The sequence below is a fragment of the Anomalospiza imberbis genome, chromosome 15 (assembly GCF_031753505.1).
Source record: "Anomalospiza imberbis isolate Cuckoo-Finch-1a 21T00152 chromosome 15, ASM3175350v1, whole genome shotgun sequence".
In the NCBI taxonomy this organism is placed as follows: domain Eukaryota; kingdom Metazoa; phylum Chordata; class Aves; order Passeriformes; family Viduidae; genus Anomalospiza; species Anomalospiza imberbis.
Genome location: NC_089695.1, coordinates 14,942,771 through 14,959,602, shown reverse-complemented (window position 1 = coordinate 14,959,602; position 16,832 = coordinate 14,942,771). Strand labels below are relative to the sequence as shown.

At 43.3% G+C, this 16,832-nt stretch overlaps 1 protein-coding gene and 1 long non-coding RNA gene across 3 annotated transcripts in view; one reads left to right on the top strand and one right to left on the bottom strand.

Moving 5' to 3' along the window:
• Window positions 1–3,198: 3,198 nt before the first annotated feature.
• Window positions 3,199–6,530, bottom strand: LOC137483160 (uncharacterized). Its single transcript, XR_011004381.1, has 2 exons — window positions 6,290–6,530; window positions 3,199–6,166 (listed from the first exon to the last, which is right to left on the bottom strand). It is a non-coding gene; the product is annotated as an uncharacterized lncRNA (long non-coding RNA).
• A 172-nt stretch (window positions 6,531–6,702) lies between these two features.
• The window catches only part of RNF145 (ring finger protein 145), a 46,787-nt gene continuing 36,657 nt past the window's right edge, over window positions 6,703–16,832 (top strand). Inside the window, exons 1-2 of one of the 2 annotated variants that reach the window (XM_068206030.1) lie at window positions 6,703–6,864; window positions 15,897–16,110. In XM_068206030.1, the coding sequence (XP_068062131.1) occupies window positions 15,927–16,110 (184 nt within the window). In that variant the 5' untranslated portion in view covers window positions 6,703–6,864; window positions 15,897–15,926. Of the gene's footprint in view, window positions 6,865–7,245; window positions 7,541–15,896; window positions 16,111–16,832 lie in introns of those variants that run through there. The other variant, XM_068206031.1, reaches the window with a different exon arrangement.

Genomic DNA, 16,832 nt, shown 5'->3' with positions numbered 1-16,832 from the left:
GCCTCCAGTCCTGGGGTCCCAGCACAGCAGGAACGTGGAGCTGCTGGAGCGAGTGCAGAGGAGGCACCAGGATGATGAGAGGAGGAAAGGCTGGGAGAGTTGGGATTGTTCAGCCTGGAGAAGGGAAGGTTTCAGGGCCACCTAATTGCAGCCTTCCAGTACCTGAAGGGAGATGACAAGAAAGCTGGAGAGAGGCTGTTTAAGGTGGCCTGGAGTGACAGGACAAGGGGGATTGGTTTCAAACTGAGAGTGAGTTTAGATTGGATATTAGCAAGAAATTCTTTTCTGTGAGGATGGTGAGGCCCTGGAACAGGTTTTCCAGAGAAGGAAAGAAGGATACTTCCATCCCTGGAAGTATCCAGGGCCAGGCTGGATGGAATTCCAAACAGCCTGGTCCAGGGGAAGGTGTCTTCCCACATATGGGGGTTTGGAAGGGAATGACTCTTAAGGTCCTTTCCAACCCAAACCATTCTGTGATTCCATGACTCAAAACTCTGCTCCTAAAGCTGACTCTCTACGGGCACATTGTGGTGTATGTTGACACTTCTTGACTCCCGTTGGGGTTCCTGGGAACTGCCTTCAGCTGCAGTGGTTCTGTGCTTAGGCAACAGATGTAGAAGGAAAAAATAGACTTTGCCACAAAAATAGAATTTGGCCTTTTTCACTCAGCAGTTCTGCTTTGCAGAAATAGTTTAAAGGGAAGAACATTATTCTGTGATAAAGTGTTGTTTCTTATGTGAAATCACGTGGAGGTGACAGAGACTCGTTCTGCTTGGTGTCAGTAGAGGTGGTATTAAATTTGAGGAAGGAAGTGAAGGTTTCAGTCCTCCATTACCTTATGTCTTGCAGTATTGAGAGGTTAGATAATTTTTCCCTGTTTAAGTTGGTAATAAGTAGGGAAGGGAACAAAAGAGCAAAGGTAAACAACTATAGAGTGAGAAGAAGTCTCTTCAGAGTGGCTCCAGGAACTTGCAAGAGCCATTTCTGCTGTAAGGCAGTCTCAGGGGAGAAGGGCAGTATAAGCAAAAACTGTGTAGAAGCCTGATCTCTTTTCTGAGAGCACATTCGTTTAATGTATTTCCCACCTGGACATGTACTTTCAGTTTGTTCCGTATTCAAGTTTTACTGTAAAAACACTACTTTGGTTTCTAGAAGAGTGGTACAAATGGGAGGCCATTGTAACAACTGTTCTTGTCAAGTTTAGTTTCTGACTGCCCCTAAATCCACATAAAACCAGTCATTCTGCTTGTATGCCAGTCACCAGAGGTTTGCTTTTTGCTTGAATGACACACAGTTGTCCTCTGCACAGAGGTAGCATATTGCAGTGGTGCTGGAAAGCTTCCAAAGCTGCAACTGGTAATTAAAGTCACACCCTGTCATGAAAATACACACCTTCCAGGCCTGCTTAAAATTCAGGATACAAAGATGACATCCAGTGTGATCATCTCTGTATTTGCAATTTTGTTAAAAAGTTTTTGTTCTTTTCTGGTTGGCCTTTAGGAAGCTCTCTTGAAAATGCGGCAGTATGGTTTTGGGTTTGGTTTTGTTTTTTGTTTGAGGAGTGATAAGCAAAAGTATAAGAATGCATATTTAATTTCTGGTCTGATGCTGGTGTTGTTGTATCCTCGAAAGATGCTCTGATCCTGACATGATTCACATGGTGCAGATAAATACATCATTTTATTTAGCTCTGAAACACATGGTGGTGCTCAATCCTAATGTTACTAAATGCAAAGTGGCAAAGTAATTTGACTAAAACCATATAATTACAATTCAAAGTCCAAACAGCACAATCTTTATACTGAGGAAAGTGTTTCATGGTGGGGCTCTCTGGGTTTGCACTGTGGTAAATTAGCAGGGCAAGGAGGAAAGAAGAGCAGTGGGAAAATTTCAAAGCAAATGCACGTTTCCTTTCACCTTGATGTGCACTGCTGCATCCTGGGATGCTCCAGGGTGAAATAAAAGAAGTGGCTGCATGTCAGATTGATGCCTGCTGGCTCCCTTCCCATGCCTCATGTTCACATCATGCATTTCTGATCCTTTGGTGCAATATGCTCCTGTGCATAAGTACTGAAGCCCAGGAGCTCATTTCCTAAATTGCTGTTCATGCTGCATATAAAAGAGCAAAATTCCCACTAGCAGCTCTGGGAGATGCTGGGTAAGAGTCCTTTGAAATCATCATTTAAAGCTGAAAACTGTGGAAACCTCAAAAGGTTGCTTTGAGAATTAAGAGATTAGATCACATCTCTGTGATAAGAAGGAGTTGGAAAGCAAAAGGTGATGATATTGCAGGGCTGAGAGATGCTAAATATTTGTTTATTCAGTGACTTTAATGGGGGAGAGTCAGTGCAGTTGTTAATGTGCTGCAGACTATGACGGGGTCAACAGCACAGATTTCAAGATCTTAAAAGTTTTGTTGTATTTTATTTTCCAAATTTCTTTTTGGTTCAGAAAACTCACTTGAATATGCACCAGCCCTTCTACCCCACTTCTAAACTGAACCTATGTTTGGAAAACATCTAGAGCAGAGCCCATATTCTCCACTAAGAATAGAATACTCTTTAAAATACATTTTGGTACCAGTGTATTTTATTCTCAGTCTGTTTTATGCTTTTTGCTTTTCCCCTAATGCCTCCTTTTATGATATCCTATGATACTTTATTGCTTTTTCCCAGTCCCCTTTCTCTGGTTTATGATTTGTTCTAAGCAGGTGGATGAGGCAGTGATGTCTGCGAATGTCAAACTCTGCAGGTCCGATGCCATCCAAGTGTTTGCAGCCTCCTGCCCTGCTGATCACCAGTGACTGCAGCAGAGCAGGCAGCGGGGTGTGCTGGACACTGCCATCCCTGTGCCCCAGAAATGCAGCATGGGAGTGCTCCCTGTGATTCTGAGTCACTGTCACTCCGGGCACAACTCCGAGCGCTGCATTCCCAGAGCTCAGTGATGCTTCAGGAGCTGCCAGCTCGGTTGGAGACTCGGAAATGTCTCCAGTTTGAAGTGAAGCGCATTTTCAGGTTATTACTAATACAGTCTCTGTCTCAGTTGCTTTATCAGTAAAGGGGAAGTTAGAATATTATTTATGTAGTTTCCTTACAGGAGTTTTTTCAGGATTATTTAGTGAATGCTGGCACTGTGAGATTATATAAATACCAGAGGCTTGTTCCCGTGTACCATATGATTTTTCACCTCCTGAATGCAACTGTTATTCTTCTGCCACTATTCAGCCCAATGATTTTTATTTTATTTACTTCGATTCTTTGTATTCTAGATTATGCCCCACTGGCAAGGGATCTTGGGAAAGAACTGTGATGCTTTTGTTCACCGAACAAAACCTGATTCATCCCTTTCCTTACATCACCACACAGGTCTCCAGCTTCCCAACACAGAGATTGCTCTGGCTTTCTTTTAGGTATGTTGAAAATCACAGCAGCTGTTGATGTGTTTGGAGTCAGCACTGTCCAGCATTATGAGAGAGGTAAAGATAAATGTAATCAAAGGACAGATTTAATTATCAGTGATACTGAAGGAGTGGTTTCCTGAAAAGAGTGAAAACAAATAGGGAATTGAGAAACCAGCTGAATTCTGCTCTTAAAAGCAGCAAGAATGAGGGAAAAAATTAGGAGATGATGAGAAGCTAAGTGATGGCGAGAAATTTAGGAAATAGGGTCACAGATAGTGAAAACCAGGAATTTTTGAGATGGGATTCTAGAGTGAGAGTAGTTAAATCAGAGATAGATGCACTGACTCTGTTGCCACTGCCCAGTAATGCTCCCGAGTTCTCTCTATGGGTATGGGTTTCTGCAGGAATTAAACTTTAATTAAAGTATATTTGTTCCTTTGTTTAGTGAATGGGATAAAATTGAAAGAAGGAACACAAAGGCTCTGGGGACTGGCTGCCACCAGTATTATGCACGAGGTACCAAACTAGGTTTCACAGGCAATCTTAATTTTTGCATTGGTTAACTTTTTGTCCAATAGCCTACTCATTAAGACATTCCTTTGCTTTTGCATATGTATGTATGGATATTTTTTGAAACAATGGTTTATAAAAAGCTTCCAATAAAACTGCCTATGTTATTGTCCACCTTATGCATGCAGTGTCCTTCCACATCAGCATATTTTGCTGCTCTTTGAGAATTCTTCTGAGGGATTTTCTTTGTAAGCAGTTTGGGGTGCTGGCATGTGTCCATCTGCATGGACAAATCAAGCTTCCACATAATCTGAACTCTGAGAAAGTCTTTCCAAAGTTTTAATGAGATGTCACCACAGTGGTGCCCTTCAGTCCTCAGTTGCTGATCACTGAAATTCTGGAATCCAAAGGCTTTTGTTGATAATGAGAGATGAATAATCATTGAGTTCAGAATTCTCAGCCACCCAGTGTCAGATGCAGGAGAAGCTTTCAAAATTCTGGAGAAATGAAGCAGAAAACGGGGTGCTTTTAAAAAGCCATGCCTGACAAGACAGTAGTAATGCCACATACCTGATCTGCTCATTAGAAAACCTTTGCTTTTGTGAAGTAACATATTTTCAGAATTAAATGCTGAGAGAGGATAGAATGAAATAAATGTGGGGTTCATTTTCTATTGTTTGCTTAACAAATTGAAGCGGGAACTCTACAATATTTTCATTACATAATTACTTCTAAAATAATAATAGATATTTCCATTCCAACTCCTATAAATACTTGTTGTTTTCTACAGCTGTGAATATGTATTTGTCTCTCTCTGCTGCTTGCTGTTTTCTCTCCGAAGCACTGTAGAGAGCTAGGACTTAGAAATCACCCCAACCTCAGTCAGCACTGAACCAAGCCCACAAGGAATAGACAAGAAGTGACTCATGGGGTTTTTTTCCATGTATGGCATGAGTAGACAAGCAGCCCCTAGAAATGGAGCTGAAATCCTTATGCCTTATATGACAGCTGGTTTATATTCCCTGTGATAAGAAGTGGGGTACTGGCAAGTGTGGAACAGGATGCAGTTGTGAGTGGGCTGAGCCAGAAGAATGGGGCGGCTGGAGACTGGTGAAGCTTTTTCCATGTTCTCTGCAGAAATCGAGTTTGGAGCAGTGTTTACCCCAGGTACAAGAAAAGGATTAGTTGACAGTGGCATGATTAATAAACAGATTTGTAAAACAAGAGCTGCAATCACTGGAGACACTGAGCAGTCAGAAAAGCCCTGTGCAGAAGGGACTCAGTGAACCTCCTAAGCCTGACCAGAGCACAGAGTGTAATAATCACATGTGGGTGTCCTTTGTTTGGCTGAGTCTACAGGTTTGCTCCTTCTAAATTTAATTTAGGAACGCTTGCCTAAACAGATAGATTTGAAGTAAACATATTGCAGTACAAAGCCTGCTGTTTTTGTTTAAATTGTATTAAAATCTGAAGCTTGTAAAAAATGGTGCTGAGCTGTTCCATGGTACCTGCAGAGGTTTGGGAGACTCCTGTCAGTTGTGCCATTTGATCTCCTGCCTGCTGCATTCTGGAGTGACTGGAGTTGAGGAGACTGGCCCAGGGTGAATACCAAATGCACCATCTGAGGATGGGTATGTTCAAACTGCCCTTGTCTCCTGGTGTTTTGAAAACCTTCAGGTACTAAGACAAAGTAATTTTACGAAGCACAATTCAAACAGACACCCAAACCCTTTATTTTAATATCTGCTTCATGGAGTTAAAGAGCTGTGTTGAGGTATTGTTAATACCTATGTCTGTGAATGCTCCAGTTCATTACAGACAGAAGGAAAAAAGCAATTATTAAGTTGGCCAGCCCAACCCTACTGAACTACAGGATTTTCCAGTTCAGTGTATTCCCTCATTCCTCACCACAGCAAAGTTTTTTTTTTTCCATGTTCCAGACAATGTGGCTTTGTATTTTTTTTTTTTTTAATACTAAGGTAAAAAGCATTACTCCTTTTGTGTCATAATATTTTCCATAGCATTCAAGAATGTGTTCTAGGGCTTGTCCATGCAACCCTGAGAGGATGAGTAAATATTGGTGAGACTATCTGTGAGCTGCAAAGTATGAAACTACACTGTGCTGGGCTGTGCTGTGAGGGAGCAGCCCCTGGGTCGGGTCTCCAGCTGAAAAATGACAGTGCAATAATACAGCAAATCTGGTGCTTTTCTGGTTGAACTCACCACGAAGGTGACTGGAGGCTCTGCAGTACAACACTGGGAAAAAACAGAGTCAGCCTTAGAATTTGAAAGTAATACAGCACTTCGCGTTCCACAAGGCCAGTAAGGAGTATTATTAAAATAGCAGGGCTGCCTTTTAAACATCTGCTCAGACACTACCTACAGTTCTGCTGACCGACTTTTCTGAGTCATCTCCGAGCCCCGCAGCTGCCCTGGCGAGTCCGCACGTCCCGAGAGGACCCAACCCCCTGCGCTCCCACCGCAATTTAAACCCCAACCTCTGCCTTTCAGGGGTGTGGGCGGGCGAAAGGGTCCCGGCGTTATGGACAGACCCCGTTCCGGGCGGGGAGCCCTCTACAACCCCAATCCTGGCTCTTTTCTCCCAAAAAGCCGCTCCGCTCCCTCCGCACCCCCCGGGCAGGTTTGGGGCGGGGGCGGAGGAGCCGCTCCGCGGGCGGGGCGTGCGCATGCGCGGAGGGCGGCGGCGCGCGCGCGCAGGCAGCGGGGCCATGGCCGCCCGTCCGCGGGGCCGCGGGGTGTCGGCGGCGCCCTGAGGCGGCGCGGCGCGGCCATGGTGCCTCGAGGAGCCGCTCTGCCGCCGGGCACCGAACCGCCGCCGCCGCCGCCGTCGGTGTGAGAAGCGCGGAGCCACCGCCGCGCCACCGGGGAGCCGGGAGCGAGAGGAGGAGGAGGAGGAGGAGGAGGAGGAGGCGGCGGCGACCCCGCGGGTTCAGGTGATTCCCTCACACGCGCCGCCTCAGGCACGCGCGCGCGCGCCCCCGCGGCGCCCCCCGCGCCCCCGCCGTTCCCGCGCGTGTCCGCGCCGGTGCCGGGGCTCCCCGGCCTTCCCTGCGCGCAGCCCCCCGCCCGCTCCTCCCCGCCCTCCGCCCCCCTTCCCCTCCCCGCTCCCCTTCCCCTCCCCGCTCCCCTCCTCCGCCGGCGCCGGGAGCCGCCGGGGTTACTGGAGTTCAGCGGGGCCGGGCAGGATGCGCGGGGCTGCCCGCGGCGCCGGCGCTGAGCGCGGGAGTTGCGCCGCGCGGGGAATAAGTGTCGTGTTGGGGAGCGGGGGTCGCGGTTCGCACGGCCGGTGCCTGCCCGTGGGGATAAGCTCCGGGCTTCTGCAGCCCTGACACAGCTTGGCCGGAGGGCTGCGGTGCTGCCCGCCCTGCCTGGGGTCGGGCTCTGCCCTCCGGTGCCCGCAGCCGGCTGAGCATCGCCCGGCCGGTGCCGTCACGGCTGAGCCCCGGAGCGGAGCCGGGCACCTCTCCTGGAGACGGGCCCTGGAGCATATGGTCATGCTTATGTAAGGAGCAGCCTGCCCGTGGCGTGGAGAACAGGGCTCTTTCCATTTTCCCTACTTATGTCATGTCAGTCGGTTTTATGAGACCTTCTGTAGCCTTATAAAATAAGGTTTGTGATGAGAATTTTCATTTTTCTTCTGTGCTCGGGAGTAGTTCTGTGTACCAAGTATACTTGTGACAGATGGAGCTCTTAGAGGGATTCTTACCTTCTGGTTATGCTGTCTTTTTGGGGGTGTGTGTGTGGGACCCGGTGCATAAATAATGTGATTGGGGGAATAATGTGAAAAAAATGTGATTTTTTTTTTTTTTTTTTTTTTTTGTGTGTGTGTAATGATGCAAGTATCAGCAAATGAAGGAGAATGTTAGAAGCTATGGGCAAAATATACCAAAGAAAAGTGAGATTTGTGTAATATGTTTGACTCATAAATATTAGCCATTTGTGATCTCATTCAGAATACCCTTCTTTCGAAACCTGTAGGTGTTGTGGTATTTATTTCTTACGCAGTTTTTAGTAGAGGAGTTTCTGTTAACTTGTGTTTCAGACTTGGATACTTTCATGTATATTTCAGCTAGGGTTTGTCTGTGTTTGTAATGTGTCCGTAGAGGTGAAACTTGGGAGGAGAAGAAGGAAATAATTCTTAATGACATTTTAATCATTCTTGTAGGGTTAATGAAGATAGATTTAAATATGGAAAAAAATACTTTGGTTAGGTGGGTGGTCAAAGCTATTGCACCCTGTGACTTTGGTTTATCTGTAACCTTGGCTTTTTTTTGATGGTTATCTTAGATAGGAGGGGGCCTGTGCGTGAGGAACTGTATCTTTTTTGTTTCTAGTTACCTTTAATAACTGGTAATCAGCTCTTGTTTTTGAGTCATAATATCACTTAAGTGTTTAATTCCTGAACTCATTAGGAAATGGTTGTCTTTGGGACCACAATTACATAGAAAGTTCATCAGAAACCTTACAGAGCGATATAAAACTGCTGCTCATCCAAACCCAGGATTCGCTTTGTTTACATCAGCCTTGAGGATCTGCTGATGTTAGAGCCACTTGATTCTGACAGAGACACGAAGTGAACAAGTTCGTTGGAAGAAATACTGGGGAATTCCTTCCTCTGGGAGAGGATGGGCAGAGATCCGTGTCTCAGTCCAGTCTGGCAGCTGGAGCCCTTGGTGCAGAGGCAGAAAGGCGCATCATGCCCCTGAGCTCTGAACGATGGGTGTGTCCTGGAAAACTCTGTGAGCCGGCTTGGTGTTTGGTGTTGTGCTCGCACAAACCTTCTCCGAGCTGTTTGCTAAACTTGGGCCGGTTTCCTCCTCTTCAAACAGTGCAGATGGCTCCACTTCCCCTCCTCTGGAACCCATGTGGTGATTTACTCTTTCGAATCCATTTTTAGCTCCAAATGCACCTGGCAGTGTTTGATGTGGTTAGAGTGGACAGTTCACCATCGTTTTGCTTTTTAAGTGTATATTCAAGTCCTGTGCTTCATCGTGTTTCAGGCGCCTGTACCTGTTTCCCTGCCCTTCCAGCATCTCTCATTTCAGAGAGGCCCTGCTGCTCTGTAATTAGTAGCATACTTGGGAGGAACACTCAGAAGTGGGTACTTCATCTTGAGGAGCTTTTCTGGAAGAATTCTTTGGTTGCGTATCTTGAGTTTGAGCATGTTTTAAAGGGAACTTTTCTGGGTATTTCCACTGTGCGTTTGATATTTCTGTCAGGCGAGTCTGGTGCTGCAGGAAGCTGACCTGCCTATTTCACAGGCCTCGAAGCTTTATTTACATGATTCTGAAAACAGATAAGGCAGCAGCGGTGATGGAAACTTTATCAGTGCTGACCTAAAGAAATCTTGAAAGTCTTATTTTCTATTTTAACTTCTTACCAGTCTGGTAGCTAGTTATTGTTATTGCAGGTTCTAAACACAGGCTGTGTCTGAAATGACTAAAAACTGTCTGAGCAACTGTGGGGGATGAAATGTATTTCATCCTGTCGTGTGGCTTCATCCTGGTAACACGTTTGGGTTGCAGGGTTTTTTGGGAGCTTTGTCTGTGTGTCTGGTGTTCCTGAGGTCTGGGGTGGGATGTCACTGCATCATCTCAGGCTCTCGTTAATGCTCGGTGTGCAGCTCCTCTGGGTATTCTCTCCTCTGCAGAGGCGCTTTGGGATTGCTGCCCAGATTTTCTCAGAATGTGCTGATACAAATGTGGTTAGGCAGGCTTGTAGGTGTGGGCTTGCAAACACGGGCTGTGACGGCAAAAAAAAGTGCTGAATAACTGGTTAATAAACCAAACCTTGAACCGGTGAGAAACTGGGGAGCCAGAAAGGACCTTGGAGCAGTTTGGTTTGTTGAGTCAACCTAGATTTTCTTCTGAAGATTTTAATTAAAGATATTTTAAATTATATTTTAATTTTAATGCATTAGCTTGCTGTCTTTCAGATGCCCAGCTAAGCTGTGATCTCAAAACCCAGCAGCCCCTCTTAGTGTGACTGGGTTTGAACTGATCGTGTGCAGGCAGAGTGTGGATCCCATAGGAATCCACAGAAGGAAGGATTTTGCTGCATACCTGGTGGATTTGTTAACACGTGTTAGTCCCTGAGTTCAGTTCCTTTGTCTTACCTGCTCATTATGAGAAATAAAAGCCACAGGATGTTTTACAGGCTACCTATAAATAATATAATGCACTTGCTATATAATTGAGAGTGGGCTGAAACTGTTAATAGTGTATAAATGTACTTGAGAAATAAATCTTTAAAGAAAACTTTATCTTCACAGCTCTGTGATATCTATCATCATTTCCTGGATTGGTTTTCTTTCCCCTCGTATAAAATTTGCTAGAATTAATGAAAGTTGGAAATGTAGACTATTTTTTTATTCTTTGCAGTTGACCTTCTGTAGTTTCTTTTGTCCATTTTTAATATGCCTTTAATGTGAATTCATGTTCACTGAAGTCCCTGAGAACAGAGAAGACTTTGACCTAATTTATTTTGCAGTAACATTTGCTTTTGCAGAACACATGCTGTATTTGTTTGGAATGGTTAACCTTAGCTGTGCCACAATTCACAACTGATTGAGTCTTGGATGAGTAGGAATGTAGGAATTACTGTGTTTTCTAGGCAGAAATACCAGTTCTTCAGGCACACCACTGCAGCAGCTGGAGAGCAATCCATATTGTTAGACCAGATGGGGGAAAAAAGGGAAAAAATAACGGGGAAAAAATGTTGTTTGTTCTTGTCAACTGCTTACACAGCAAGATTGAGCTGTGTGTTTGGTGGCCGACTCTCTAAACCTTTAAATGGAAGGCTAAATACTCTCTGGTTATTATTTGAAATTCCCGAACTACTCCAGTGATCTAGGAGTGAGCATTACTGGCAGCAGTGACTGGGTGCCAGTGCCGGTGTTGCTGTGCACGTCTGCAGTGTTCCAGGGCTTTGTTCCTGCTCCTGGTATCTCGCTGGATCTGCCCTTCTCAGCAGAAATCTTTGATTGCTGTCTTGTTAGCGAGTTTAAATTGTATGGGAGCAAGGCAGTCTTTTCCTTTCCTTGGCACTTTCTGCGAGTGAGAGAGCCCTTTTGATGGATTGGTGACTCACGTACTCTTGAGTTCTAGGTTTGTTTTTGTTTTTCTACAGAATCACACAGGGAGATTATTTTCTAAGTGCATATTTGATCAACCTTTTTATCCTGTTCCTTCCCTTTGCTTCCCTTTGTTCTCTCCCCCCCAAACTGATGATAGAAGGATCTGAGTCTTTGAAGAATGGGATTCTTATGTAATTCAAATTCTTTTTGCTCCTCAGACCAGAACAGGTGTAAAGAAGGGAGTGAGTGGGTAGAACCCAGCTGATGGGTCTAATTTTAGTTGTTGGACTGTGACACTGAACTTTTCTACAGCTACAGATTGGAGTTGTATGTTTTGTATTTTGTTTGGGTTTATTTTTTAAATATTTTTTCCTTTTCAAAGCCTGTCTAGCCAAGTTTATCTCAAAGGAAAACAAAAGGTTTTCCTGGTGATATTTTTAGTTTCAGAATCTATTACTGGAAAATAATCTAATGTGGAAACTAAACTACAGACCAGAATCCACTTGTTAATGGATGTATCCAGAGTAACTAGAGTTTCATAGATGTGAGAAACAGAAGATGAAATTCTCTCTTTTGGATTTTAGTCAATCTTGCCAAGTATTTTAGGTTGTGATGCTGTAGCAGAATGAGCATCTTGTTCACAGATGTGAGGCTGAATGTTGCAGGATCAAGTCTGGTTTTGAAGTTCTGGTTTGACTGGAATTACTTTGTGGTGATTTTTGGTGGCAATAATCTTGGAATAACTTACTTTTGCAGGTATTCCAGTTTATTTCTGTAACTATTAAGTAACTTTATGATTAGTGCTTTTCTGAATGTACAGACTTTTCTCTCTTAATGTAATTTTGTACCTGCTTGGATAAATGGGTGCAGATTTTTGCTTCCCCTTGTGCTGCTTTACCAGGGCATATTTTCCGCCTGTGATGTGATTGATTTGTATTTATGTTGGTGCAGAAGCAACAGTTACACTGGTTTAAGTGGCAGAATTCACAGCTTCAGCTGAAATGGCAAAATTTTGTTGTGATAAAACTTCAGAAAAAAAATTCTGTGAAAGGGAAAATGTGTGTTATCTTTGAGAGGATCCGTGCTGTGTGATCACACTCAAGATGGTCTGTTCTGCTGGTGGAATGAGCTGGGACAAACCTGAAGGAGTTTTTTCCCTTTTTTTTAATTGATTTTTGCCAACTCTACTGTTTTCTTTAAGGCTAACAAGGAGTATGCGACTAACAAAATGGGTGTGCCAGGGGAGGCAGGGATTTTTGAAATATAATTGTTATAAAACAAAAATGAACAATCCATGTTCCATGAACAATCAGTTATAATAAGACTTTTTTTAAAAGGTTGTTTTGGTCAAATAGCACAGCTTAAGATCTGAAATCTGAAATTCTTGGTCTTGGCTTTTGTTGGAATTGAGTTAATTTTAGTAGCTGGTTGCAGTGCTGTTTTGGATTTAGTACAAGAATAATGTTGATGGCACACCAATGGTTTAGCTGGTGCCAAGCAGTGTTTACTCTAAATCAAGGACTTCTCAGTTTCCTGTGCTCTGACAGTGAGCAGGTGCACAGGGAGCTGGGAGAACTGGGCAAAGGGATATTCCACAGCACAGAACTCATGGCCAGAGTATAAACAGGGGGGAACTGGCTGGGAGACACCGATTGCTGCTCAGGGACTGGATGGGCATTGGTCAGTGAGAGGTGAGCAACTGCATGGTGGCACTGGTTTCTCTTGGGTTTAGTCCTCTCTTTTTCTGTCCTTTTTTGGTTATTATCTGCCATTCACCACAGTTATTATCACTATTCTATCATAATTTTATTTATTAAAGTGTTCTTATTTCAGCCCAAGGTTTTTACCTTTTTTTTCACTTCTCCTCTCCATCCCACTGGGAGGGGTGATGGTGAGCAAGTTGCTGTGTGATATTAACTCCCAGCAGGGGTTAAACCATGACAGTCTTCCTGAGATTGTTCATTTTCTTACTCTAATTTGGAACAGAGAGATGTTTGAAATCATGGGAAAAAATTTTGAAACACAAACAAGTGGCTCCCCAGTCTATGTTTTGGCTTTGTACAACAAATGACCCACTTTTTTCCCCCTAATGTGTGAGCATCCAGCAACTCCTGTCATCATCATTTATCTAAAGGTTTTAGAGGTTTAATGTTGTGGTTGTTTTTTTGTTTGTTTTTACACTAATCAAAATAATGTATTGTGAGAGCTCTTTACAATATAATGAGCTTAGAGCAATGGACTTTGCTTGCCTCTATTTCGTTCTGTTAGAACTTGGCAGCCATTACAACTGAGCCTTTATTTAACACATCCGCATTTCTAGTGGAGTTAATTTTAAAGGGTTTCTTATTAGTGTCGGGCTTTTTGTCACTCAGGGACAGAAGGTGCTGTGGAATTGCAGTGGCTGCTCCTCAGCACTTCCGTTGCGACATGATGTGGTTTTCAAAGTTTGTGTTGCTTTTGTTTTAGCAGCATTTGAAATTTAATTATTCTTTTAGATAATCTAAATGCTGCACTTTTTAGTTTGCTATGATTCAAGTATGTGTGAGTGAGTTTGGGAGGCAGAATTTTTCAGTTTAATTTGGATGTGGTGGCCCTCAAGTTAACTTTCAGTATTAAGTTGTCCACGTAATTCACTTTTTGGAGTAATTAAAGAAAGTGAAAGCTCAAGTGAAAGTTACCTTCTTGTCATACATGTTTGGTTGTTGTTGATGACTGAAAAAGGTTTGACAGTTTTGAGAATGTAATTTGATATCAGGCACTTGTCATTTTACGTGGGTATTTTTATGACAGAATGAAAACCAGTCAGTTCCTACTCATCCCTATCCCTACATCCTGATCTACTTGGAAAAGGAACCTAGTAGAAAACCAGGGGGCAGCCTAATTTCAGAGTTTTGATTAAATTTATGGATTTGACAAACCCACAGACTTTTGAAAATTCTGGGACATTTGAAATATTTTGATATGAATTATTTAAGCTTATAATTTTTGTATCTCTTTGTATGCAACCTGTGTAACTCCCAACTTCTGTTTGTACAACACCATCCCTTTAAACTCAGTCTTTTATTCACACATAATGTTAAATGCTCTGATTCTGTAGTAGCTGCTTGGGTGGTAGTTTTGGTTGTTCATTCTAAATATTTGTAATCTTCTGGCTGACCTTTTAATCTGCCTTGGGCAGCTCTGTGAAATGCTGGTGTTGTGTGGGGTGCCCGATGTGGTTGGAAGGCGCTTCCTGTGCAAGGGGAAGGATGTGCTCCCCTTGGGGTTTGTAGAGCTGTTGCAAGAGCTCTGTAAAAAGGGCCAGCATTTACATAACTTGAAAAATCACACTGTGGGCTAGACAATGGCAAGCAACAGCCCTGCAACCTGTGGTTTACTGAGCCACATCTCAGTTTTGATCTGACTTCTTGAGCTGAATTAATTTTATGTCGTCGTGGCTCTAGAAGTGTGAGCATGGCTGAAGGTGTGACATGAACAGTTTGCAGTCATCTAGCTGTGTCATCTAGGCCATGGCAACACAAATAAAACCTCACACGAGGCTTGTGTGTAAGTGAGAGGTCTTGGTTTTTTTTTGGTTGTTTGGGTTGGGTTTTTGTTCTTAATGTATATTTGCCTGGTTTCACTTCATGCTGGACTTCCGTGTTGGCTTGAGGTATAGAACTTTCTTAGCTGCAAAAACTTTTATAACTTACACAAGGACAATCTGAATAAAGTCCTGTAGAACTTTATTTAAGTGCAGTTCAAGTGCAGGTTTTTCCATTTCTTTGTTCAGGCTGCAGTTCTTTCCAATTGTCCCCCTAATAATTGGGATTAGAGGCCTTTTCTTAAGTCTGACCTCATCAGGGGGTTGATTGTGCTGCAGGTGATTTTACTTTGAGTGGCTTCTTGTGGATAAAAACTTGCTGGATCACCCCGATCTTCAACTGCACTTCCCTAATGCAGCCTGCTGTGAATCATGTTCAAGGGATGGGCAGGTGGTGAATGGTAGAACCAGCACATTTCATTTAGGAACAACTGTCAGGATGTCAAACTGATCCATTTGCTCTTTAAAATTATTTTATTGGTGACTTTTGAGATGCTGTTGTGGGCCAGCTGTTTTTTTTTAAAAAAGTGCCCTCTTTTGTTGTGTGTCATCCATCTTACCTGATGGCAAACTCCAAATTTAAATTACCCTCTGGTATTCAGGAGTGAAGATATGGGCTTTTGTTTGTGTGATTCTTTGTGGTGAATTACATAGAAATGAGTAGAATGAGTTTCATTATTGGTCCTAATCTTCAAAACACACAGCCCTCAAATTCTATAAATAAATAAGTTTGTAGAAGTTAATGAAGGCTGTAAATGATTTTTTTAAAGCTTTTAGGTATTTGAAAATTATTTATTGCAATTTGCATTGAGGAAGTGAATCCAAAATATTTAAAGACCTGCTTTAATTGGTGATTATTTAATTTGAGAGACACAGAAATAGCGCTAAGCTAGATGGATGTAGTGTCTGAATTTTGTTAGTGTTTGATTTCTAAAGCATACAGAGTATTGCATTCTAATGCTGTTCATGTCAGTGTTTGTGTAGTACCTACTACACCGGGTCTTTTGCTGAGATCTCAGATGCTAAATGAGTGTAAATAAGAACAGTGCACATCCCTGGACCATTTTCATGTCATTAACCTGCCCTCCCCCCATTTTACAGAGTCCCCATGGAAAAAACTGCTAGCAAATTGACCTTTATATAGCCAAAATAGAAGCTGTCCTGTCTGGATTTGAGTTTAACTCAGTTGATTCATTCAGCCAATCGTGGCCACACAGGAAGCCCCATTCATACGCTCACAAAGCCTAATGGCTGTTTGTACAGTGGGATTGATCTGATTACTCTTCTCTCTCTTGTGCTATTTACAGTCTGCTGCCAATTCACAGAAAGGGAAGAGAATGGCTGCAAAGGAGAAGTTGGAGGCAGTATTAAACGTGGCCCTAAGGGTCCCCAGCATCATGCTGTTGGATGTCTTGTACAGATGGGATGTCAGCTCATTCTTCCAGCAGATCCAAAGAAGTAGCCTGCACAACAACCCTCTCTTCCAGTACAAGTACTTGGCCCTTAATATGCATTATGTGGGTAAGTATAGATCTATTGAAGAGAAAATACTACTCTACTAAATACCTTTTGGCTTGCTACAAGAATTTTAAGAATTTAGTAATAGCATGTTAATATATTGATTACAAAGAATAACATGACAATGTGTTTATTACAGTTCTGCCTAAGGGACAGTTTATGTTAGCAGCAAATAAATCCTGCCCAGGGTTTTTACTGATTGTTGTTATTTAGCCTTTACAAGTAAACCTGGTGTTTGGAAACACAATTTATGTCCTGAAAGAAGAGCATAGGGACTTTGGCCACAGGAAGCTTCTGTGAAATCCTGTGCAGACAAGAAGTATAGAAACTTAACATTAAACAAGAGGCTAGAGAAAAGGTGGCCTGGTTTGGACTGACCACAGCACTAGAAATTTAGTTTTCTCTGCTGCACCATTTTGGCTCTTCAGTTTACACCCTTATGAACCATCTCTGTGCTGTGAGTGGATTTGAGCAGGTAACCAGTCCTTGTGTGCAGATAAATGGACAAAATTACTAACTCAGCTCAGGCAGCTGAGGTGTGAACCTTGGCCTGCAAGTCTAGCTCTGGAATGCCAGGTGTCTGTTTTTAGGAGATGAAAGGATTGGTGTTCTGGGACCTGCTCTCCAGGTGAGAATGTGATTCATCTGCACATGGGGTAAATTAGGGATTGCATCCGGGCAGTTGAGGTTGATCTCTGGTGAGCATCTGCCTGAGCACTGCCTGG